Source organism: Postia placenta (assembly GCF_002117355.1).
Source record: "Postia placenta MAD-698-R-SB12 unplaced genomic scaffold POSPLAscaffold_16, whole genome shotgun sequence".
In the NCBI taxonomy this organism is placed as follows: Eukaryota; Fungi; Basidiomycota; class Agaricomycetes; order Polyporales; family Adustoporiaceae; genus Rhodonia; species Rhodonia placenta.
In genome coordinates this window covers 968809-992477 of record NW_020169847.1, presented here as the reverse complement: position 1 = coordinate 992477, position 23669 = coordinate 968809, and the positions used below count along the sequence as shown (strand labels likewise).

Below are 23669 nucleotides of genomic sequence, written 5' to 3'. Positions count from 1 at the left end.
ATCTTCTCCCAGCTTGCCTCCGTCCAAATCGGGATCCAGGGAGCGACAACCCCCTTCGTCGACGAAAAAGCCTTCCTTCAGGCATTCAAGGCCCGTTTTGGCAATCTCGACGACGCCGCTGCGGCACAGGTGGAGCTTACCAAGCTCTGCTCCGACAAAACCATGCGCGAGAAGCGCACCGCCGCAGAATTCTCTGCGCTGTTCAAGGGTCCGGCGGACCGTTCCGGGTATAGGAACCTGGAACTACGCGACAAGTACCTGAGCGGCATCCCTTCCCGCGTCTATCGCAAACTCGAGCTCGAAACCTTCGCCACGTGGCAAGCCGCTGACAAGCGCGCCACCGAGGTCGAGCAAATCCTCGATGTTAGCCGGGCTCGTCGGCCCGAGCTAAACAGCTTCTTCTCGGCACGAGGTCGAGGACGCGGAGGGGCACGTGGTGGTGCACCCTCGTCACACGCAGCTTCGGCCAGCATCAACGCAGCCGTCGGAAAAGGAAACTTCCCCGGCACATGCTTCGGCTGTGGGAAGCAAGGGTACTGACGCTTCGAGTGCCCCAATTGTAAGGACAAGCCTTACACAAAACGCGCCGACGCGCGGGCTACGGTTGCCTCGGGATCCACCCAGGCGGCGACAAGCGCCCCCGTCACGACATCACCCTTGGCAAGTATAAGTGCCGCTTCAGCGAAATCCGAGCAATCGGAGCTGGCGGACTTAATGGCACAGGTGAAGTCGATGCGCGAGGAGCTCGAGCACTATTGGGCGATGAAGGAGGAGGGTTTTTGATCCGGTCCGCGCTTCGTGCCGCACGCGTCGGGCCGCGAGTATCATCTTGTAACAAGTATAATGTATTGTCTACTGCAATGGTGTACGAATTGGACCAGGGGTCCCAACATTTTCACATCCCAGTACGACTTCAAGGAAAAAGACGGCATAAAGACATAATTGCTATGGTGGACAGCGGAGCCACCACGAAGTTTATCAACAAACGATTCATTGAAGAGAATAAGGTGCAAACACGGAAGTTAAAGGAACCAATTCCGCTGTACAACATTGACGGCACCCTGAACAAGGACGGAAGCATCTCGGAGGTAGCAGTGCTACAGATGCATATAGGAGAGCACGTCGAGAAGATGGTGTTCACTGTCACGGACATCGGTCCGGAAGATGTGATCGTTGGGTTGGATTGGCTACACGAGCACAACCCCGAAATAGATTGGGAGAAGGGCTCTCTCAAATTGTCGCGATGCCCTGAAACGTGCAGTGCCAGGAGGACTGGCCGAATGGAGCAAGCAACGACTGCGCGTGATATGGGGGACAGGCCCACGGCGCGCAGGCGTTCGCCGAAATCCAAACGGTCGGTTATAGGCGCTTGCCGGAGTAAGGTACTCCCGGACTTTGAACCCGAGGAAGATCCGGTGGAGGTAGAGTGGGATGAGGTCGATTTGATCGAAGCCTGGCAGCAAGGCATCACGCTTCCCGGTGCTCCTCAGCTGTTCGTCTCAGTAGGACATACGTACTCCCAGCTGTTCGCTGAGGAGGAGATCAAAAAGAAGGTCGTTAAGACTGCCGAAGAGTCGGTACCTAAACAGTACCACAAGTTCCTGAATGTCTTCTCCAAGGAAGCATCAGAACGGTTACCCGAAAGGAAGCCGTATGATCATGCGATCAAACTCATGCCCGGTTACTCAACATTCCATTCGAAGGTGTACCCATTGTCGAACAACGAGCAGGAGGAACTCGATAAATTCCTAAAGGAGCAACTAGTGAAGGGTTACATACGGGAATCGAAGTCGCCTATCTCGTCCCCCTTCTTCTTCATCAAAAAGAAGGAAGGGACACTTCGACCCGTACAGGACTATCGCTGGTTAAACGCGATCATGGTCAAGAATCGTTATTCCTTGCCGTTGATCGCCGAAATGGTGGACAAGCTCCATGGCGCTACGCTCTTTACGAAGTTCGATGTCCGATGGGGATACAACAACGTCCGGATCAAAGCCGGTGACGAGTGGAAGGTGGCCTTCGTAACTAACCGGGGACTGTACGAACCCCTGGTGATGTTCTTTGGCCTCACTAATTCCCCCGCGACCTTCCAGGCCATGATGAACGAGATCTTCCACGATCTCATCGTCGGCGGCAAGATCCTTGTGTACCTAGATGACATACTCATCTTCTCCACCAACAAAGAGGAGCATGAAAAGGTCACACGCGAGGTTCTGCGTCGCCTTCAGGACAACGATCTGTTCCTGAAGCCTGAGAAGTGTGAGTGGGACGTTCCCAAGGTCAACTACGTCGGCTATGTGTTCGGTGGCAATGAGGTAGCGATGGATCCCGCGAAGCTGAAAGGAATCAATGAGTGGCCGGTGCCCCAGAACAAAAAAGATGTCCAGAAGTTCCGGGGGTTCTCCAACTTCTACCGCTGCTTCATTAAGGACTTCGCTAAGATCTCGCAACCACTCGACTGGCTCACAGGGAACGACCCATGGCATTGGGGCGAAGAGGAGCAGCACGCCTTCGACGAGCTCAAGCGGCTCTTCGCGACGACTCCAGTCCTAGCGCTATACGATCCTAACCGAGAAATGCGCATTGAGGTTGATGCCTCGGGCTACGCCACTGGCGGTGTGTTGATGCAGAAACAGGACGACGGCAAATGGCACCCTATCGCCTTCAGATCTCACGCTATGGACCCTGCCCAGCGTAACTACGAGATCTACGATAAGGAGATGCTCGCGATCATTGAGGCACTAGACGATTGGCGCCACTATCTCGAGGGGTTACCCAATCAGTTCGAGATCGTAACCGATCATAAGAACCTCGAGTACTGGCGTACCTCCCAGCACCTCATGCGTCGTCAAGCGCGATGGTCGCTATTCCTGGCTCGCTTTGACTTCCGCATCACGCACAAGGCCGGAACGTCGAATGGAAAGGCTGATGCCCTGTCGCGACGATCAGACCATCAGATCGGCGATGAGGACGATAACACCGATCAGGTGGTTCTCAAGCCGGAGCGCTTCCGCATCGCCTCCGCCAGACGCGGTCATGCCTCGGTGACGGCCGATCAGTCGCTTCTGAAGCGCATTCGGGAATGTTCGGAGAAGGATCGGGAGGTGGCCGAGGCACTTGAAAAGGTGCAGGACCTCGGGCCGCCCCGGCTGCAAAAGGGTTTTGAGGAATGGAATGCCGAACAAGGGCTCCTGCTGTTCCGCGGATGTGTGTACGTCCCAAAGGACGCGGAGCTCCGGCGGGATATAGTCAAAATCCACCACGACTCGCCGATCGCAGGTCATGGTGGTCGTGCCAAAACCCTGGAGCTCGTGTCGCGGAATTACTGGTGGCCTGGAATGTCCAAGTTTGTCAATGAGTACGTAAGCACCTGCGACGTGTGCAACCGTACCAAGACATTCCCAGCCAAGCCCCAGGGTCCGCTGAAGCCGAACGAGATCCCTGAGCGCCCGTGGCAGATCATCATGACCGATATGATCGTCGGCTTGCCGAAGTCTGATGGATTCGACTCAATCCTGGTCACCGCCAACCGCTTCACAAAGCAGGTCCACTTCTCAGCCTGTCATGAGACCCTGACGGCAGAAGGTGCGGCAGACCTGTACATCCGCGATGTGTTCAAGCATCATGGGGCCCCGGCCAAGGTCATATCAGACCGAGGACTGAAGCACGATGCCGCTCCGGGTGGGAGATGGGCAAGGGTGCCTCGCATGAGGTCATGCGCCGTTGAGGAGGGGGTAATGTCACGACTTGGTACGGCGCCTAGCCGTTTTTTAATTTTTTCCTTTTTGCGGGCTTGAACCCGCAACCTCTGTACTACCTGCCTGATATGGACACGTCGCTATCTACTGTACGATTAGATTAGATGGGGCGGCAGTGCACGGCACAGCTCGGGCTCCGCTGACACAGCCGCTCTGACTCACCGGCCCCCGGGGCCGTGTCGGCATGCTGTGCACGGACCAGCTGCGCACGGACCAACGCGCACAGCCTGCCCTAATCTCCCCATGTATATAAACCGGCCTCTGCTGCCCTAGGGACCTCAGTTTCGACCTCTTGTCCCTAGGTCAGTAAGCCTCCATTTGTATCCTTTCTTACATTACTAACTAATACATTTTCTTGTCCCTAGCCTTAGGTTTGAGCATTGCTCACCATTGCTTCGGTGAGATCTAGTCGAACGCCCCCAGCTCTTCAGGTGTTCCCTGTCGCTTGACCTTAAGTCGCGACACTGCCACAGAATTCTCGGTGCTGTTCAAGGGTCCGGCGGACCATTCCGGGTATGGGGACCTGGAACTACGCAACAAGTACCTGAGCGGCATCCCCTCCCGCGTCTATCGCAAGATCGAGCTCGAAACCTTCACCACGTGGCAAGCAGCTGACAAGCACGCCACCGAGGTCGAGCAAATCCTCAATGTCAGCCGGGCCCGACGGCCTGAGTTGAACAACTTCTTCTCGACACGAGGTCGAGGACACGGTGGGGCACGTGGTGGTGCACCCTCGACACACGCAGCTTCGGCCAGCATCAATGCGGCCGTCGGAAAAGGAGACTTCCCCGGCACATGCTTTGGCTGCGGGAAGCAAGGGTACCGTCGTTTTGAGTGCCCTAATTGTAAGGATAAACCTTACACAAAACGCGCTGACACGCGGGCTACAGTTGCCTCGGGTTCCACCCAGGTGGTGACAAGTGCCCCCGTCACTTCATCCTCGGCGAGTACAAGCGCTGCTTCAGCGAAATCGGATAGTTCTGAGCTGGCGGACTTGATAGCACAGATGAAGTCGATGCACGAGGAGCTCGAGCACTATTGGGCAATGAAGGAGGAGTCTTTTTGATCCGGTCCGCGCTTCGTGCCGCACGCGTCGGGCCGCGTAGTAATAATCTGTACAATGTATTGGCGACCGCAAATGTGTACGAGTTGGACCACGGGTCCCAGCATTTCTACATCCCGGTGCGCCTCCAAGAAAAAAGACAGCACAAGGGCATAATCGCTATGGTGGACAGCGGAGCCACTACGAAGTTTATCAACAAGCAATACAGAAACTGAAAGAACCAATTCCGCTTTACAATATCGATGGAACGCTCAATAAAGATGGAAGCATCTCGGAGGTAGCCGTGCTACAGATGCAAATAGGAGATCACGTCGAAAAAACAGTATTTACGGTCACGGACATTGGTCCGAAAATGTGATTGTTGGGTTGGATTGGCTACGCAAGCACAACCCTGAAATTGATTGGGAGTCAGGCTCCCTAAAGCTATCACGATGCCCTGAAATGTGCAGTGCCAGCAAGACCGGCCGGATGGAGCAAGCAGCAACTGCGCATGACACGGGGGTCAGGCCCACGGTGTGCAGGCGTTTGCCAAAGTCCAAATGGTCGGTCATAGGCGCCTGCCGGAGCAAGGTGCTCCCGGACTTCGAACCCAAAGAAGATCCGGTGGAAGTAAAGTGGGATGAGGCCGATTTGATCGAAGCCTGGGAGCAAGGTATCACGCTTCCCGGCGCTCCTCAGCTGTTCATCGCGGCAGGGCATATGTACTCCCAGCTGTTCGCTGAGGAGGAAATCAAGAAGAAGGTCGTTAAGACCGCCGAGGAGTCGCTACCTAAACAGTACCACGAGTTCCTGAATGTCTTCTCCAAGGAAGCATCAGAACGGCTACCCGAAAGGAAGCCTTACGATCACGCAATCGAACTCGTGCCCGGCTACTCGACGTTCCACTCGAAAGTGTACCCCCTGTCGAATAATGAACAGGAGGAACTTGACAAGTTCCTGAAGGAGCAGTTAGCGAAAGGTTATATACGGGAGTCGAAGTCGCCCATTTCATCGCCTTTCTTCTTCATCAAAAAGAAGGAAGGGACACTTCGACCCGTGCAGGACTACCGCCAATTAAACGCAATCACGGTCAAAAACCGCTACCCTTTGCCACTGATCGCCGAGATGGTAGATAAGCTCCGCGGCGCCACACTCTTCACCAAGTTCGATGTCCGATGGGGATACAACAACGTCCGGATCAAAGCCGGTGACGAATGGAAGGCGGCGTTTGTGACTAACCGAGGGTTGTACGAACCCCTGGTGATGTTCTTCGGCCTCACCAACTCCCCCGCCACTTTCCAGGCAATGATGAACGAGATCTTCCATGATCTCATCGTCGGTGGCAAGATCCTCGTGTACCTGGATGACATCCTCATCTTCTCCACCAACAAGGAGGAACATGTAAAGGTCACACATGAGGTGCTGCGCCGCCTTCAGGACAACGATCTGTTCCTGAAGCCTGAGAAGTGCGAGTGGGATGTTTCCAAGGTCGACTACATCGGCTATGTGTTCGGTGGCGATGAGGTAGCGATGGATCCCACGAAGCTAAAAGGAATTAATGAGTGGCCGGTACCCCGGAACAAAAAGGATGTCCAGAAGTTCTGGGGGTTCTCCAACTTCTACCGCCGCTTCATTAAGGACTTCGCTAAGATCTCGCGACCACTCGACCGGCTCACAGGGAACGACCCATGGCATTGGGGCGAAGAGGAGCAGCACGCCTTCGACGAGCTCAAGCGGCTCTTCGCGACGACTCCAGTCCTAGCACTGTACGATCCTAATCGGGAGACGCGCATCGAGGTTGACGCCTCGGGCTACGCCACTGGTAGCGTGTTGATGCAGAAGCAGAATGACGGCAAATGGCATCCCATCGCCTTCAGATCCCATGCGATGGATCCGGCCCAGCGGAACTACGAGATCTACGACAAGGAGATGCTTGCCATCATTGAGGCGCTAGACGATTGGCGCCACTACCTCGAAGGGTTGCCCAATCAGTTCGAGATCGTTACCGATCACAAGAACCTCGAGTACTGGCGTACCTCCCAGCATCTCACGTGTCGTCAAGCGCGGTGGTCGCTCTTCCTGGCTCGCTTTGACTTCCGCATCACGCACAAGGCCAGAACGTCGAATGGAAAGGCTGATGCCCTGTCGCGACGATCGGACCATCAGATCGGCGATGAGGACGATAACACTGATCAGGTGGTTCTCAAGCCGGAGCGCTTCCGCATCGCCTCCGCCAGACGCGGTCATGCCTCGGTGACGGCCGATCAGTCGCTTCTGAAGCGCATTCGGGAATGTTCGGAGAAGGATCGGGAGGTGGCCGAGGCACTTGAAAAGGTGCAGGACCTCGGGCCGCCCCGGCTGCAAAAGGGTTTTGAGGAATGGAATGCCGAACAAGGGCTCCTGCTGTTCCGTGGGTGCGTGTACGTCCCAAAGGACGCGGAGCTCCGGCGGGATATCGTTAAGATCCACCACGACTCGCCGATCGCCGGTCATGGTGGTCGTGCCAAAACCCTGGAGCTCGTGTCGCGGAATTACTGGTGGCCTGGGATGTCCAAATTCGTCAATGAGTACGTAAGCACCTGCGACGTGTGCAACCGTACCAAGACATTCCCAGCCAAGCCCCAGGGTCCGCTGAAGCCGAACAAGATCCCCGAACGCCCGTGGCAGATCATCACGACTGATATGATCGTTGGCTTGCCGAAGTCTGATGGGTTCGACTCGATCCTGGTCACTGCCGACCGCTTTACCAAGCAGGTCCACTTCTCAGCCTGTCATGAGACCCTGACGGCAGAAGGTGCGGCAGACCTGTACATCTGCGATGTGTTCAAGCATCATGGGGCCCCGGCCAAGGTCATATCAGACCGAGGTCCCCAGTTCGCTTTGAAATATCTCCATGTGGTGTACAAGGGACTAGGGATCGAGCCGGCGCTGTCTACAGCATTTCATCCTCAGACAGACGGCCAGACTGAGCGCTGGAATCAGGAGATCGAGCAGTACCTGTGTCATGAGTTTGTCACGACTTGGTACGGCATCTAGCCGTTTTTTAATTTTTCCTTTTCGCGGGCTCGAACCCGCAACCTCTGTACTACCTGCCTGATATGGACGCGTCACTATCTACTGTACGATTAGATTAGCACGGCACAGCTCGGGCCCCGCTGACACAGCCGCTCTGACTCACCGGCCCCCGGGGCCGCGTCGGCATGCTGCGCACAGACCAGCTGCGCACGGACCAACGTGCACAGCCTGCCCTAATCTCCCCATGTATATAAGCCGGCCTCTGCTGCCCTAGGGACCTCAGTTTCGACCTCTTGTCCCTAGGTCAGTAAGCCCTCATTTGTATTCCTTTCTTACCTTACTAACTAATACATTCACTTGTCCCTAGCCTTAGGTTTGAGCCTTGCTCACCATCGCTTCGGTAAGAACCAGTCGAACGCCCCCAGCTTTTAGGCTTTCCCCTGTTGCTTGACCCTAAGTTGCGACAAGCTGTATCAGAATTGGTGCCTGCCACACGAAGCTTGTACTGCACATATACATCGACCTCATGACTAGCGACTTCAAACAAATGATATGTGGGCTTTACAGCCTCACAGAGGATCTGCCTGTTCTTCTTGACTACCTGAACATCATACTTGTACAAGAAGACCAAACAAAACACTTTGATGATCAGTTTTGCCAGGCGCTGGCCCGCACAAGGGTGATTTCCTACACATGTATAATGTCATGAGTTGGCATATGATTAGCATATATACCTCCAGTCAGATGTCAAGCCAAGCTTGACATTGCACCCTTTTGGTGTAGAGGTTATGATGTGAGACCAGCGCATGCATGTAAATCCTTACATATAACCTCATTGAGAGAGCAAACGGGGAATAAGAGAATGCCCACCTGTCCCCCACCCCAGAAATTCTGCGTCTATGGGATGCTTGCACCCTGGATTGAATAGAAGAGGATTGGTATAGAAGTCGTTGTTGAGGTGCACGTCTGCGAGCATCTACATGACAAAGTCCCTGCCTCGGATTTTCCTTCCCGCAATGTCTAGGTCTTCCCCGACATTGCGACGGATGCTCGTACTGTTCATGATGATATGGAGGCAGAGGTCGAGACTGGGCAGCGCCTCCTCAATGAGGGATAAGTTCATACCAGCCAATGAATCCATCTGTGGTGGTCCATTGATGTTGTGCAGCTGGAAGAATAGATCGATTTCATCCTGTATCTTGGAGAGCCACAAAGGGTTCTGAGCGAGCATGATTAGAAGCCAGCAAAGGACAGGACTTGTGTTGGTGTGGGCCGCGAAGATGACCCCAATCATGACCTATAGCCGTCGTCAATATATTGATGTAATTCGAGGGTATATGGGCTCACCATCGCTGCATGCATAGAGTCGGTGTCCTCGTCCACCAACACTTGTACAACATCCATATGAGACGTCGCTTGTCTACACTTGCGTTCTCGAAGGATCGCCGAGGACATGCGGAGAAGAGTTGTACCACCAATGATTGTGCGAACACGACTTGGGGTAGGTAGCCAAGGAAGTATCAAGGACGCTGGATGCGACCCCTTGTGCACCCAGGCCAGGGCTCTCCATGCACTTTGTAACTTTTGGCTGTTTGCAGCCAGATCTTTACTTGCTACTACTCTGCTGACAATGGTGAACACGACCTAAATGTTGACACGTTAGACTAGAGATGTATTGAGTAGCTTCGAGCGGACTCACTCGGTCCACAACGTCATATATGTCTACTACGCCTTCGGTGCTCAAGCCTGCATGAAGGCTTGAACGTCCGACAGCATGGGTGTTAAGACTGAATGATTCATTAGTATACGGATATCGAGGGACTCGTCGCGACGAACATTGTTCGAGAATATCTGCGCGCATGAAATGACGGATGTACCAGGGGAGGGCTTGCCTTCCCTCTGGCACTTGCGTCGGCCCAAGGAGCTTGACATTGGGGTGCTATCAATCATTCAATACGAGTCTGTAGTCGAGATCACTCTACATTAGACAACAGACCAGAAATGTGTATCCTTCGGAGAAGCTGAATCTTCTGAGGTTAAAATATTTCTTTCTCGCTTCCGAACCAAACATCACGATGACCTCATGCTAAAGGAAGAGGGATATCCATCAGGACAGCACATAAGCAAGCTGAGACACGCACATTACGAGCTCTGAAGCGTAGCCATGAGAATGCGAACTGGTCGTGAAGCCTTGCAATATAGTCATATGGTTTGAGAAAGAAGTTGGGAGCGCCAACATAGCATAACCACGGAAGTACGAGCACTCCGCTTTTTGAAGCACAATATGGAAGATGCCGACAGGCAAGCAAGTACCGAAATATGTCCACAATGACAAAGACGGTGAACGCTATGCAAACCAGATAGAGCATACCATCAGGTAAGGAGAATGAGTCTGACATGGGAGATTTATCGTATGGCAAGGAAATCAGGAACAGCAGCATCGGTGAGACATCCGATGTGTGCTGCTTTATGATATAAGGAAAGGCCCACATGGACTTCTACACCTTGGCCATATTGCAGAACTACGCCGGAATGCGCGTGTGTTCGTATCCTGACGAAGAAATCAGTTAGACCAATCCGGAACAGATCCCCCTTGACAGATGGTCACAGCTATCGCCTGCGATTCATCGCATAGATCGGGATAAGATGACAAGGAATGACATGGACGCGATGATGCTTCTATCATGAGGTGCGAGCATCTCAGCCGAACTTTATCGCATTGCACTGTTGTCCATGACGATTTTATCAGAATGATTTGGTCATAGATAATTCAAATGCCCTTGACGCTGTGAGAGTCGCCCTGGAAAGAACCATCTAGCCAATACGGCCTTCCCAGAATACCGACGCCGCCCTACTTGCGACCCAGCGATGGGCAGATGACGCTCGGACTATGGATCTAGAGCGGGTTCGAGACGCCCGCATAGAACAGTGAGCCTCTTGCCTGGCCGTGAACAGCCGACGACTCGCGCATAGCCTAAATCATGCCTGAGCACGGCATGAGTATACAGCTGTGCAATTGGTCTCGCGCACGCACCATGCTCATCGGCTCTCATCACAGTCAGCTGTAGAATCCAGGCGGCCAATCTCTGAGCCGAAGACGGTGCAAGCGAGATTTGCGACTCTAGCGAACTTGATGACGACGAGTGGGACGATGAGGTATCCGAAAATATGGTGTAATATGCGATTGCGGATAATCCTTGCAAGGAGGCGACAAAAGAGCATGGTCTCCACAAGGAGCATAATAGCGGTGGTCGTGTTCAGATATGACACAAAGGTCATGTCCGCATCCCAGGCATAGTACGTCTTGAACGTTACATATTCCGTATGTGATAGTTTAGTCCTCGTCTGGTTGTGGACAGCGTGAGTGTGTTGAAATATGGTGCGACAGCCCCGAACTCATACATACCAATATGAGACAATACGAGACGCCGCTGAACACAGCGACGAACGTGGCGGACAATCGGAGCAACGTCGAGATTTCGCTCTTCAGCCATACGCGAGGAACGACGCCGAAAATGGGGACAGCGAATCCAAGCCACAGCGAGCAGAGCGATGTGATGGATAGCAAGAGATCTGTTGCTCCCAAGAGCAGCATCCCTCACTACATTGTTAGTGGCTATCGCATCGTGTACATTTTCAAGGAAACTTACCACGCGCCGCGTATTGCAAACGCAGGAAGGGGCACCTTCGCAGGCGAAGAGCCCGCGCATAAGTAATGAGCGTGGATAGTTACCACACATAGCAGACCCCAGCATGCCAGACTCGTGAAAGCTAATTCGGTCGGAAACAGAAATCTAGAACTAAAGACTAAATTTACTACTACTTGCTTCTTGTCATACTCCTTCAATCGCGAGGTCTGCGGAAGGACTTCTGCAGTGATAATGGCAGTGAAGTCAGTGCGCGGTAGAAGAGTGCCAGAGGTCTCCCTTTCAATCACCGAGGGAGTCGTACCTCGTCCGCTAGCCCAGATGCTGGCGAATTGGTCATCTTGCTCAAGTTACACCTCTGGTTCACATAAAGTGTAGTCATCGGCCATCTGCGCGCTCAGAGGCGGTCTGGAAGCTATGATAATCAGTAGCGCGGCTCAGACAGCACACAGTATGCGTTCCAGGACATCTGATGTTCTGGGCGGCAAGTTGAGACGATCAAGGTACTGGAAAGTAGGTAGAGTCCTGCCACGACAGGTTGATAACGAGCGACAGACTAGATGGACCTCGCCGAGACAAGACAACAGCACGACAGATTAGCGCAGTGGAGCCGCAATTTGTCTCTCATTGATCCGTAGTAGGCAACAGTTACCGTCACTGCCTTCGTTGTTCATATTGTGAGTGATGCCCGCGGGTCGGATCCACGCGTACGAAAGCACATAGGTATATTTTCCTCCATGTAGTGCGGTGCTCAAAGGTACAGCAAGAATATTAGCAGGAGGCTTGAGCGCCGTACGAGGTAGCGCAAGGGAGTATTGAGCAATGCACGGAAGTGAATTACAAAACATTTGAGACAAAGCGATAGTGAGCAACAACAAGGAAGCAGTACAAGCAATACACGACAGCACAAAACGCTAGTACAACCAATTGTCCCATGTTAATCGAAAACACCGACCTGAAACCCTTGAGATATTTTCGTGCTAAGCCTTGACAACATCCGACGGCTTGTCAGGGTATTCGGACTTCCACCACTGCGGAAGTAATTAGCATTGCGACTATGGCAAGATAGAGAGATGCATACATTCAACACCAACATGATACCCTCGTCGACCGAGACCTCAGGCTTATATCCGAGGACCCTCTTCGCCTTCGAGACGTTGTACAATCTCGGAGTAGACATGAAGATAACGTTGAACCGCGTGAAGATCGGTGGTTTCTTCAACAGCCATGCGATGAACTCTGAGCACGCTGCAAAGACCATCCCCAGACCCGCTGGGATCACCCGTGGCTCCGGACGCGCCTGATGACCAGGATACAGCTCGTACAGCTTGTCCCAGATCTTGTGCGTGAAGTCCCAGAAACGCCACGGCTCGTCGTTCGTGATGAAAAACACCTCGCCTGCCACCGCCATCGATAGATCGGTCACGGGCAGATCGACCTTGTCCGCGGCCAGAATCTCCCCTTGGGCGACATTGGTGACATACGTCCAGTCAACCAGGTTCGTGTTGTCGCCGATTTGCGTCCCCGTCTGACCCCGGTCGAACGCCGTCGCAAGGCCCTGCATGAGCTGTCTATCACCAGGTCTGCCGGTGAATAATGTCAGATCACTCTCGCAATACTCGTGTAGCTGTAGCCGTCACTGACCCGAACACACCACATGGTCTGATGGCTACCGTCAACAGACCGTCCTTGCCATTGGCCGCGAGGACAAGTTCTTCCGCCTTGGCTTTGGTCTCCATGTAGACATCCATGTGCTTGGCCGGGAAAGGGTATGTCTCGTCAACGCCATTCAGCGGCTTTCCGTTGAACACCACCCCGGAGGAGCTCGTGTATATCAGCTTGCGGACTCCAGCCTCCACGGAGGCTGCAATGACGTTCTTAGTGCCTTCGACATTCACTTTCCAAAACACCTCGGCGCGCGCCGTGCCAGCATGAGGAGAGGCAAGGTGGAAGACGCAAGTGGCACCGCACTGTGCGGCGAAAGACGGCGTCGGTTTGCAAATGAACAACTGGCAGCGAGAACGTTAAGCTCACTCTCTTGAGGGTATCCCGGAGCCCGTCCTTATTGGTCACGTCGACGTGGTGGAATGGCACGTCGTCATGCCTCTGGGTGACGTCGAGAACGAAAACAGTGTCTCCCCGAGCCTTCAACTTGTCGACAATTTGTCTCCCTATGAGCCCGCTACCACCTATGACAGCGTAGACGTCTTGTGGGCGGTCCATGGTGAGTCAAGTAATGGAGGTGCACCAGAGAGATGGTAGACGGAGCCCAAGTTTGAAGGGCGCCCGCGAAGCCAGAGTTCCGCATTCCTGATGCATACCTGTGCGCTTGCGTCACGGTAAAGAACGCGGCACCCAGGAGAAAGGCGTCAGCGCATAGTGCGGTCGCATGGGAGGACATCTGCCACCATGCGTGGATTGAGCGGCGGAGAGAAGAGGAATTCCCGCCTTGGGTCCCAATCAAGGACTAGACGCCTCCCGCGAAGCACGGACCAGGGCGTTGCGGCCCCGACGCAGCACACAATGCCAAACATTGAACAAGATCATGAGCGCTTCTCTATTTGGCGATGTTCACGGCTTCCACTCCTGCGATCCTTTCATCGGAGCGCTGCTGCGGGCTCTCTGCGTTATCATATCTCGCTACACGTAACCGGCTCAGAGCTAGATATGTGGCTTTGGTCGCCGACATCTTCGGTCAGGGACAGATCTCACAGGGGACGAACCCTCTATGATGTTTCTTGTCTTTTCAGGTGGTGATATTTTCTCGACACCAACCCGCGTGATAATGTCCTGTATGTGAGAGGCCTGTAAATTGACCTTTAATCACAGAGTATCGCGTATGATCCGACGCGCAAGTCCGTCACCACATTGGGCTGTCATGCTTAACTTAGTATTTTCAATTTCAGAGATACCATGGCGGATTGATCGCATCGATAGGATTGCTGTTGCTGCTACCAGCGGGATAGGCAGCCGTCTGTACTTGACAGCGCCCGCTACGGCGGTGTAAACACGACTGATAGACATGATGCACAGGGCGGCCCTTGGTCATAGCTGGCGAACCATCACAGTATGCCTGGGCAGGCTATTCACCAGTGACAAATCCGGCTGTCATATCCCATATCATGTTTGCGCGCGCTAACGCATAGGTATACAGTGCCTTTCGAGCCTACTCATAAGGGTACTCTGCCTCGCGTCTCACCCCTAGTCGCGTCTATTTGCAGCATCTCTTCGATTCTGGTCAGCATCATGGTCTCAGATCAATACATCTCTTCAGTCGCACCCTCTCCCGTGCTATATTTCCTTTTTGTTTTCTTTGTCTGTGTCTGGTTTCTCAGAGTCTATCTACTCTACCGCGAGACATTAAAAAGGAATAAGTGAGTGTACAAACTACTTGCCTTGGCTAATCTTGGTTAATCATTGCTCGTTCAGAGAATGGATCGGACCACGTACTCTTATCGGTGATGAGACGGTATTCAGTCAGATCTTCAGGCCCATCCCGGGCATTTCTCTGGGTTATGATTACCCTTGGCTTTCGAAGCATAACGGTAGTGCTGCACACTGTCGAATGTCAAGCGCGCGCTGAGCCACTCGTAGATTATCCATCCGATGGGTGCGATGCATACTTTATGGTAATATGCTTTCGTGGCACAATTGATGGGGTCTGATTGTCGCTCAGGTCTCTGCGTTTCCCGTGGGATACAGCTCCTTGTGGTTGTCGGACGCCGCTGCTATTAAAGTATGTCTGATTCGTTCAAATCCGCAAACAAGAGTTGATTTTCCGCTTTTAGGAAATTGCGTCGTCACGCTTGCGCTTCCCTAAGCCTGTGAAGCTCTACAAAGTCCTGCTTATATTTGGTCCAAATATAGTTGCGTCAGAATTCGACAGCTGGAAGCGATATCGCCGTATGGTCGCATCCGCTTTCTCTGATGTGCGTGCCTTGCTGCATCTGAACCTGACCTGTCGGTGAACGAAACGTCCTAGCGCAATCATGAATATGTTTGGTACTCGGCATCAAAACTCGGTGTGGACCTGCTAGATAACGTGTTCAAGAACGAGAAAGAGGTGGTATTGGATGATGTTACCGAAATCACTCTTCCGGTAAGCACGCCAGTCTTGAAGGACCTCTTAGTTGCCACTAACTGATCATCGAAGCTTGCTTTGTACATGATCGCGATTGCTGGTAGGCCCGCAGTTGTTTTTTCATGTAATCTAAATAATAGACCTGTCCAGGTTTCGGGCGTGAGGTCACATTCCAGCACGACGGTGTCGTTCCACACGGCCATAAGATGTCATTCAAGGCCGCGATAGACATCATCGCGAAAGATATATTCTTGAAGCTTCTACTGCCCACATTTGCTTTCACTCTGCATCCGCGGTTGCGCAAGCTGCAACTTGCATTCGAGGAGATAGAGGTTGGTGTTTTGAACATATCTCCATACGCACTGACAGCCAACACACTTGATAGGAATACATCAAGGAGATGATCAGAGAACGCCAAACCTCTACTCAAGAGGAAGGGCGTCCAGATCTATTGAATAACCTTCTCGAAGCTAATGGAGACTCCGAGATAAAGGGCGAGAAACCGTTGACAGATGAAGAACTTATAGGTACGTCTAGAAAACGTCCTGCATGGGCCATAAACTTTGACTGCACGCAGCAAATGTCTTCATTTTCCTTCTGGGAGGGCATGAGGTAAGCAACGATGCGAATCCTAGATGCTACGAAAGTCATATCGGCTCCAGGCTAGCTCTCAAGCACTTGCCTTCGCACTGGCTGCGCTTAGTATCCATCCAGACGAACAAAAAGCATTGTACCAACAGATCAAGCAAGTAATGCCTAACGGGGAACTTCCGGTGAGTCAACTGCAAAGTCACTTCCTCGTGTGTACCGACCATGTCCTGGTAGAGATATGAAGACATCCACTTACTCGCATATTCCCTGGCGGTCATCAACGAGACGCTTCGCATGTATCCTCCGGTAGGACAGAAACTAGCATTGCATACCCACACCCTCACTTAGCTGCCTGAAGGTCAATGCATCACCAAAATACTGCGCCGAGGACACGGTCATCACGGTCACCAACGCTTCCGGATCGAAGAAGCTTGTACCGGTGCCAAAGAATACGAAGATTTTCCTCCATATCACGGGAGTTCATTACAATCGTGCGCAGATACTAGCTATTTCCTACTGCATCGCTGATGAATACGTTGGCTGTAGCACGATATTGGAAAGATCCACATGTCTTCAACCCGTCTCGGTTTCTTGCTGACTACCCACGTGAAGCGTTCATACCATTCAGCAGCGGTGAGTTGTCTGTACGCGGCGCACTGCAGAAACTGAGGACTGCTACTGTCTACGTGACAGGGTCTCGGTCGTGTATCGGCAGAAAGTTTTTTGAGACCGAGGCTGTCGCCATTCTCAGCCTCATAATTTCAAGATACAAAGTCTCGATTAAAGAAGACCCTCGGTACGCGCATGAGACCTTTGAGGAGAAAAAGCAACGAATCTTCACCGCCAACATCAAGCTGACCCTGACGTGAGCAACAGCCCTGGTCTCCTGAAATTTGTCATGTAATTGTGTTTACAGAGCCGCCAACCAAATTCCTCTTGTGTTCACACGCCGGTAGATGTCAGGCATTCAACTCCACTCCTTGCATGTACAGTACTCGGTATTCATTGATATACCCTAGTCGATTCTTTGGAATCCAGATCGCAAATACTGGACGCTGTTGTCGGCGCGGAGATGTATGCATGATCCGACTCTCCTTTTAGCCGCTCGTATGAATGTGGACTTCAGCGGATGTCAGTCGCTACTTATTGTGGTCGTAAATACTGATGCACTCGACGACTGCGAGCGCGGGTTGCTTCACTCGTGGGCCAGCGCTGGGATATACTTTACGTGTACCTAATGAAATGAGTTTCATACACACGGAATCGAGAACATAACTTCTGCTTTTGAGCCGCCTGCGAAACCTTAGAAGAGAGGACTGTTCTGCGTACTTCGCTACAGTAAAACGTGATCGTATATTTGTACAGTATTTTGTCGAGAGCACCTGCAGCAATCAGAATCCACTGACCCTGCGTTACAAGAGGTCGCTGCACTATGGTCCTACTAAACCGCTACTGCTTATTGTCCTCTATATCCGTATCGTCGGAAGACTTGAACGAATGTAGTATAATCTCGTCCGGAACGACCCCCAGCCGCATCGTATTTCCGCTAGTCACGGTGTCCTGGCGTGTCGTATCGATATCCGAATTTGTGGCGAACCTCATCGACACCTGGGATGATCCGTGGAGCGTCTGCGACCCATCATCCCAGTGGCTACTGGCTGCCCACACGGTAGCTAGTAATACTCCGATGGCTTGCACGTAGACGCTTGAGAGCAAAACCTCGAATAGATCTTGGTAGTGGGATGCGGAATGACTTAACCCAAGGAGGGTGATGGAGAATAAACATGGAAAGACGAAATTGGATACGCTGATCCAGAAGAGTCCCTTCAACTGAGATGCGTAGGAGGCTTACATTGTTTTCAGACCGTGAGTTTTGGCAGAAAATGACGATGAGTACTTACATTTACCATTATTCCGGCTGAGGCCTGCTGGGAGCCGTGCATTTTTGTAAAGGCGCCAAAGGAACAAACTCGAAGATGTGCTGGATGATAGAGTACTCAGAATCATCGCCAAAAACATATTCGTAAGACATACGCGTTATCCACCACTTGCAAGGTCCACTCGACAGTTGCTTCTGGCAGACCCTCAGACAACACCGCCAACTCAGTGTAGTTAGCTGTCCTGATGAGGATCGAATAGCGGTGTACCCAGAGGACGAGGTTCGCTAGTCTTCCAGATTTGAGCAATGCAATGGGCACAAAGATCGCTAGCAAAACCTTCGTCGTTGTTCTGCGAGGTGGATAGACCGCAATAAGCCTCATGACGAGGATGCTCTCGATGAGAAATGGGATGAAAGCGAGGAGGACAATGTATGCTATAAGTGAGGCGTCGTTGAGAGGAGAATTGGGACGAGTCACAGACGTGAACTAGTTGAGGCAATTCTGCGTAAATATAACCTCACATCTGAACAGTGAGGAGGAACTTCACCAATAGAACGACATTCAGAAGCCCCATGATAATCCCCACTGAAATGGAAATGGCATTGAGGATAAAAATTGGTTTCCTGCGCAGTTTCTCTGTAGAGAAGAAGAAAAGAACAATAAGAAGAGGGATGGATACACCAAGCCATACGGCGCTGATAGTTAGATTCTTGAGAGTGGGTGTGGAGGCAGAGACGAAGGCGACAATGTCGGGCGGGATAGAGACTGAGGTACTCATGGTCATGTGGTTATCTTCTACTCTGTGGTGCGGGGGGTCAATATGTAGGATCTGACAACGAGTAAGGCAAGCGCAATTCCCCATCCATACTCGCACTATTGGTGCAGTTCCGGGGGCCAACGTGAACGTCACAGTGTCAGATTTGGGACCTGCCGCAAGCTATCACATATGATTAGGACATGCGTATCATGCTCTTTTCCGATTTACCTGATGAAGCTGACTCGGTGAAACACGCAAGCCTGTTCATCATGCTTCGCACACAGCAACATAGAAGCCCATCAGGGCAAGCGCTGAGAGAGCGCTTGACAGGCGGAACAGCAAGGAGGGTATGTCTTCCTATTGTTGGATGGTGAGTCATGCGTTCAGGTCCCAGGACAATGCCTGTTCAAGTAATGTTAATATTGCTTGTGCAGCCGCGGGTCATCAGCATCACCCACCGGGCAACCGTGGACGATCTAGATGCGACGGAAACTCAAGGCAGGCATGTCAGCGGGTGGACTATAGGCAATACTGCGGTGCAACCTACGCTGACAAGGTGGCTCGTTTGATGTATCAGATGTGCTAAGGTCGTCCTTCAACAGCACTCAGATGTGATGATGTGCCTCATCTTTCATGAAATTATTTATCAATGTGGGCGTAAGTTATCGATATCATCATGTTGAGAAGCTCGGAAGAGCTCACCGGACACTATCGAAAGTTCCCCATCACCAATTGTGCAAGAAGCGCCTCAATACTAGTCTACTTTCCAACGCGTCTCCTTACTGTGAGGTCAGTTTTTTGGGGGCAGCGCTCTAAATATGAGTGCAAGCAAGCGGCGGAGGACCAATATTCTGATCGCACCTGCCGTGCGGCGCGCGTGAGTTTGCGTACTTGCTCTTGACTATCTCGCCTCTTAGTCGCTGCGCTATCGTTCATGAAACAACAGCCCTTGCTGTGAACACCTCAGAGCTAGGCATATACTTTTCGAGCACCCTCGCGCTGCCAGTTATGCGATAGCCTCGCAGCTAGCTGGTCGACAGATTATCATAGATAACAATATGAGACATGTATTTATCTTAAATAGCAGACCATAAGTACATGATGGCAGACGGGGAGAACTTTTTCTAGAGCACCGAGAATAAGACCTCGCTCAACATCCCAGCGCGACGCATCCGGGGTACACCGGGATACGCGTTGCTTGCCTCTATTTGTACACATGCGTGATATGCCGGGTGATGGGAACACGGCCATAGGCCATCGATACCGACCTTACCGTAAGACAGCGCGCTGGAAAGCAGACGTCAGACATGGGCGTAGGTTGATGGAATTGTCTACTCTGCTCTCAGGAGACTACTCAATACTGCTGACAGCAGTACCTGAACGTGATAAGCTACCCCTCACCTCTCATATAATTACGGATCATGCACATGCCAGTCGCGAGTTCAGGGGAAGCATGTCACTCAGTTAGCGCGTTATTGGACGACGAACTGAATGGTGCTTGTTCATCGGTCACGACCGCTGAGTAACATGAGTAAATTTGGCCGAAGCGCACTCATGCCAACCGCACAATCCCATAAACAGAGTGAGTTGTAAGTTGTCGTTTACGTGTTGTCACTAATTGATAGGCCTCTCCCGGAGAATTTGGTTGATATTGGCGGCTCCGCTAGCCCTAATCGAATGGCCGAGGCCTGCTCATGTGCGTGCCTGCATGCAAGACGAGGACGGGCAACCCTTCCAAAGAATTTACCAATTATAGCGGAGGACTGCAGGGTTTAGGTCAACCTGTTCCGTCTCGCGGACTACCTTGGCTAAAGATCAGAGGACCTGGAATGGGTCTTAGCGCATGCGTGGGGTCACAAATATAATACTCTGGCTCCGTCTCGCAGGCGTATCAACCCGTGCAATAGCCTGCCTTGCTAGAGTCTGTATCATCCTCGAGTCCTTGACAGCGCCATCATGAGCGTTGACAATCGCTCCAGACTGCCAGTACTGCCCTGCTGCAGAATGCTGTCCTGTCAGCACTCATTGCCCTCCGCCCGAAAGGGACTATCAAGCTAGCGGCATTCGCAATATACACCTACAGTCTCGGACTGGTACTCACCAGTACCACCGGAGATCTTCAGCAGAATTACGCTCTTGGCTCCTCCTTTGTAGTGCACTTCTTCACCGCATTTCACCTCCTATTGCTTACAGACCCCTTGAACGACCTGCGCCACGAGCGCGACCACATTGCACCTCCAGCAATGCCGTTCCTGCGCCGGATGTATTGGGCATTATGCGTTATCACTGGCCCACGCGGGGTAGGATGGAATTGCCAGGTGTACGCGGCTTCATATTCCTGCACTTCCAATGCTCATGCGCCACCCAATTCGCTTCGCTCCAGATCGCAAACGTACCTCCTCGTCCTAGCGAACCACGCTGGTCGTTCGTGCGCCAGCAGCTGCTGTACGCACTCAGATGGTACCTGCCCGTCGACCTCGCACAGACCTACCAGCGCTCCAATCCTTCGTTCTCCCATCATGACGCCGGCCTGTTCTCCTTGAGCTCCCAAGGCTACATTCAGCGATGTGTGAACATCGTCGCGTGGTTCTCCCCAGCGTATGGGATGATCGACATGCCCTATCGTCTATTCTCCGCGGTGTCTGTCGCCACTGCCTGGTCAATGCCCAGGGACTGGCCTGCCATGTACGGAGAGTGGGCCGACGCTTACACGCTGCGGTGGTTCTGGGGGTGAGTTCTCAGTCACTACTGGCCTAGGGCGTTCAAGATATGGCAGACGCTCATACACACGTCTTTGCGCAGGCGCACCTACCATCAGTCGCTACGCCGTGTACGTACGCCCTTCGCACGCTCGCCTTCTTCAGTCCGCTGATAGCCATAGCCATATGATGTGATGTACGCAGTACGCCGCGTCGATGGGCAAGGCGTGCTGCCGCCTGCTGGGACTACGCCAGGGATCCTGGGCGTCGTCTTACACGCAGCTGTATGTCGGCTTCGCGGTGTCAGGCCTGATACACTGCGGTGGCGACATCATGGTTAGCCCAAAGCTGTTCGGCGTGTCGTTCCCGTTCTTCATCGCCCAGGCCGTGGCCATCTCGCTCGAGGATGCGGTCATTGGCGTAGCGAAGCGCACCGGTATGCAGGCGCAGTGCCCGGATAGCCTAGCGCACGCGCTTGAATATGTGTGGGTGTTCGTGTGGTTGAGCGTATCGACACCGTGGTGGATGCGTACGAGGATGGTTGACACGAGTCGGACGGTTTTCTCGCTGGTGACGATGTTTGCCCCGACTATCACGCCTGGCGCGGCGCGGTTCCTGTTCCTGTCCTTGATGGCACTTTCTGCAAAGGTTTGATTGTTACGATTGTAGAACATTTGTTCTGTCTGGCATGATAGATGAATACATCGTCATTCTGCTGTCCTTGGGAGCGGGGTCCAATGACTATTCACGTTGAGTACGTTGTAACTCTAAGCAGTGCTCCGCTGATAGCAAATCCATCTCCTGCTGTGATCCTCGGTGAAGCCCACGAACTGAACAACAATTGTAGCTGATCCAAGCTTCGACAGCAGGCAACCCTGTCGTAATTATACATAATCTGACTGTAGCTACTGTCAAAATGTGATACATTTGAATGGTAGTTACAGTCAAGTGATCGCCATGGATGATGCTCCTCAAATAGCCCCTGACAATATAATATGTCTGCTCATACATAATGACATTGAGTGTCATGAGTTGACACGGTGTCTAGCTGTTTTTTTCATTTTTTCCTTTCTGTGGGCTTGAACCGACAACCTCTGTACCATATGCTCTGTGCTCGAATGGACAAGCCTTGTTGGCACATCACATTTCCTGTAAATAGATTAGATTAGATAGGATGGCAGTGCATGGCACAGCTCGGGCTCTGCTGACACAGCCGCTCTGACTCACCGGCCCCCGGGGCCGCGCCAGCATGCTGTGCACGGACCAGCTGTGCACGGACCAGTGTGCACAGCCTGCCCTTATCTCCCCATGTATATAAGCCGGCCTCTGCTGCCCTAGGGACCTCAGTTTCGACCTCTTGTCCCTAGATCAGTAAGCCTCTCTTGTATTCTTTCTTACCTTAACTAATATATTCACTTGTCCCTAGCCTTAGGTTTGAGCATCGCTCACCATTGCTTCGGTGAGAACCAGTCAAACACCCCCCACTTTCAGATCTTCCCCTGTCACTTGACCTCAAGTCGCGACATTAGATCGAAACTCCCATAGCGGCCGGCGTTCCTCGGAACACATACACTCACACTTTTCTTTCCTATAGGTCAGGTGGTGCGCACCCTTACTGTACCCTACAATACCTAGATAGCATACATACATCACCAACACTAAGGGAACAAACTCTTCAGTACCTGCACTTCAGTGGGCGGTACTTGTCCTCACTGTCGCGACTTGAGGTCAAGCGACAGGGGAAGATCTGAAAGCTGGGGGCGTCCGACTAAATCTCACCGAAGCGATGGTGAGCAGCGCTCAAACCTAAGGCTAGGGACAAGATAGTATATTAGTTAGTTAAGTAAGAAAGGAATACAAAGGGGGGCTTACTGACCTAGGGACAAGAGGTCGAAACTGAGGTCCCTAGGGCAGCAGAGGCCGGCTTATATACATGGGGAGATTAGGGCAGGCTGTGCATGTTGGTCCGTGCGCAGCTGGTCTGTGCGCAGCATGCCGACGCGGCCCCGGGGGCCGGTGAGTCAGAGCGGCTGTGTCAGCGGGGCCCGAGCTGTGCCGTGCGCTGCCGCCCCATCTAATCTAATCGTACAGTAGATAGTGATGCGTCCATATCAGGCAGGTAGTACAGAGGTCGCGGGTTCGAGCCCGCGAAAAGGAAAAATTAAAAACGGCTAGGCGCCGTGCCAACTCGTGACATTA

The 23669-nt window shown here is 52.5% G+C and overlaps 7 protein-coding genes across 7 annotated transcripts; 3 read left to right on the top strand and 4 right to left on the bottom strand.

Moving 5' to 3' along the window:
* Positions 1 to 12: 12 nt before the first annotated feature.
* Positions 13 to 783, top strand: POSPLADRAFT_1061210 (hypothetical protein; the record flags this gene model as incomplete). The annotated part of the gene is made up of 2 exons (XM_024481356.1): positions 13 to 483; positions 565 to 783. Coding segments are annotated over 2 exons (690 nt in total), but the record flags the coding sequence as incomplete, so codon positions are not given.
* Positions 784 to 8791: 8008 nt separating this feature from the next.
* POSPLADRAFT_1036625 (hypothetical protein) lies at positions 8792 to 10214 on the bottom strand (the record flags this gene model as incomplete). Its single annotated transcript, XM_024477158.1, has 7 exons — positions 8792 to 9112; positions 9163 to 9459; positions 9515 to 9561; positions 9652 to 9754; positions 9812 to 9901; positions 9957 to 10162; positions 10187 to 10214. The coding sequence occupies 7 exons, from the start codon at positions 10212 to 10214 to the stop codon at positions 8792 to 8794; spliced, it is 1092 nt and encodes a 363-aa protein (XP_024334890.1).
* Positions 10215 to 10854: 640 nt separating this feature from the next.
* Positions 10855 to 11410, bottom strand: POSPLADRAFT_1155559 (hypothetical protein; the record flags this gene model as incomplete). The annotated part of the gene is made up of 2 exons (XM_024486954.1): positions 10855 to 11160; positions 11222 to 11410. 2 exons carry the CDS (start codon positions 11408 to 11410, stop codon positions 10855 to 10857), a joined length of 495 nt encoding a protein of 164 aa, XP_024334889.1.
* A 1032-nt stretch (positions 11411 to 12442) lies between these two features.
* POSPLADRAFT_1061205 (hypothetical protein) lies at positions 12443 to 13685 on the bottom strand (the record flags this gene model as incomplete). The annotated part of the gene is made up of 4 exons (XM_024481355.1): positions 12443 to 12493; positions 12544 to 13045; positions 13107 to 13432; positions 13497 to 13685. The coding sequence occupies 4 exons, from the start codon at positions 13683 to 13685 to the stop codon at positions 12443 to 12445; spliced, it is 1068 nt and encodes a 355-aa protein (XP_024334888.1).
* A 1023-nt stretch (positions 13686 to 14708) lies between these two features.
* Positions 14709 to 17090, top strand: POSPLADRAFT_1061204 (hypothetical protein; the record flags this gene model as incomplete). Its single annotated transcript, XM_024481354.1, has 16 exons — positions 14709 to 14836; positions 14892 to 15007; positions 15057 to 15091; positions 15139 to 15198; positions 15251 to 15391; positions 15445 to 15561; positions 15616 to 15643; positions 15694 to 15875; positions 15929 to 16070; positions 16121 to 16155; positions 16206 to 16316; positions 16369 to 16440; positions 16493 to 16625; positions 16681 to 16767; positions 16828 to 16999; positions 17051 to 17090. The coding sequence occupies 16 exons, from the start codon at positions 14709 to 14711 to the stop codon at positions 17088 to 17090; spliced, it is 1599 nt and encodes a 532-aa protein (XP_024334887.1).
* Positions 17091 to 17583: 493 nt separating this feature from the next.
* On the bottom strand, positions 17584 to 18792 carry POSPLADRAFT_1154990 (hypothetical protein; the record flags this gene model as incomplete). Its single annotated transcript, XM_024486900.1, has 4 exons — positions 17584 to 17792; positions 18036 to 18115; positions 18169 to 18363; positions 18536 to 18792. 4 exons carry the CDS (start codon positions 18790 to 18792, stop codon positions 17584 to 17586), a joined length of 741 nt encoding a protein of 246 aa, XP_024334886.1.
* Positions 18793 to 21014: 2222 nt separating this feature from the next.
* Positions 21015 to 22124, top strand: POSPLADRAFT_1061202 (hypothetical protein; the record flags this gene model as incomplete). The annotated part of the gene is made up of 4 exons (XM_024481353.1): positions 21015 to 21089; positions 21155 to 21501; positions 21574 to 21601; positions 21675 to 22124. The coding sequence occupies 4 exons, from the start codon at positions 21015 to 21017 to the stop codon at positions 22122 to 22124; spliced, it is 900 nt and encodes a 299-aa protein (XP_024334885.1).
* Between the last annotated feature and the right edge of the window lie 1545 nt (positions 22125 to 23669).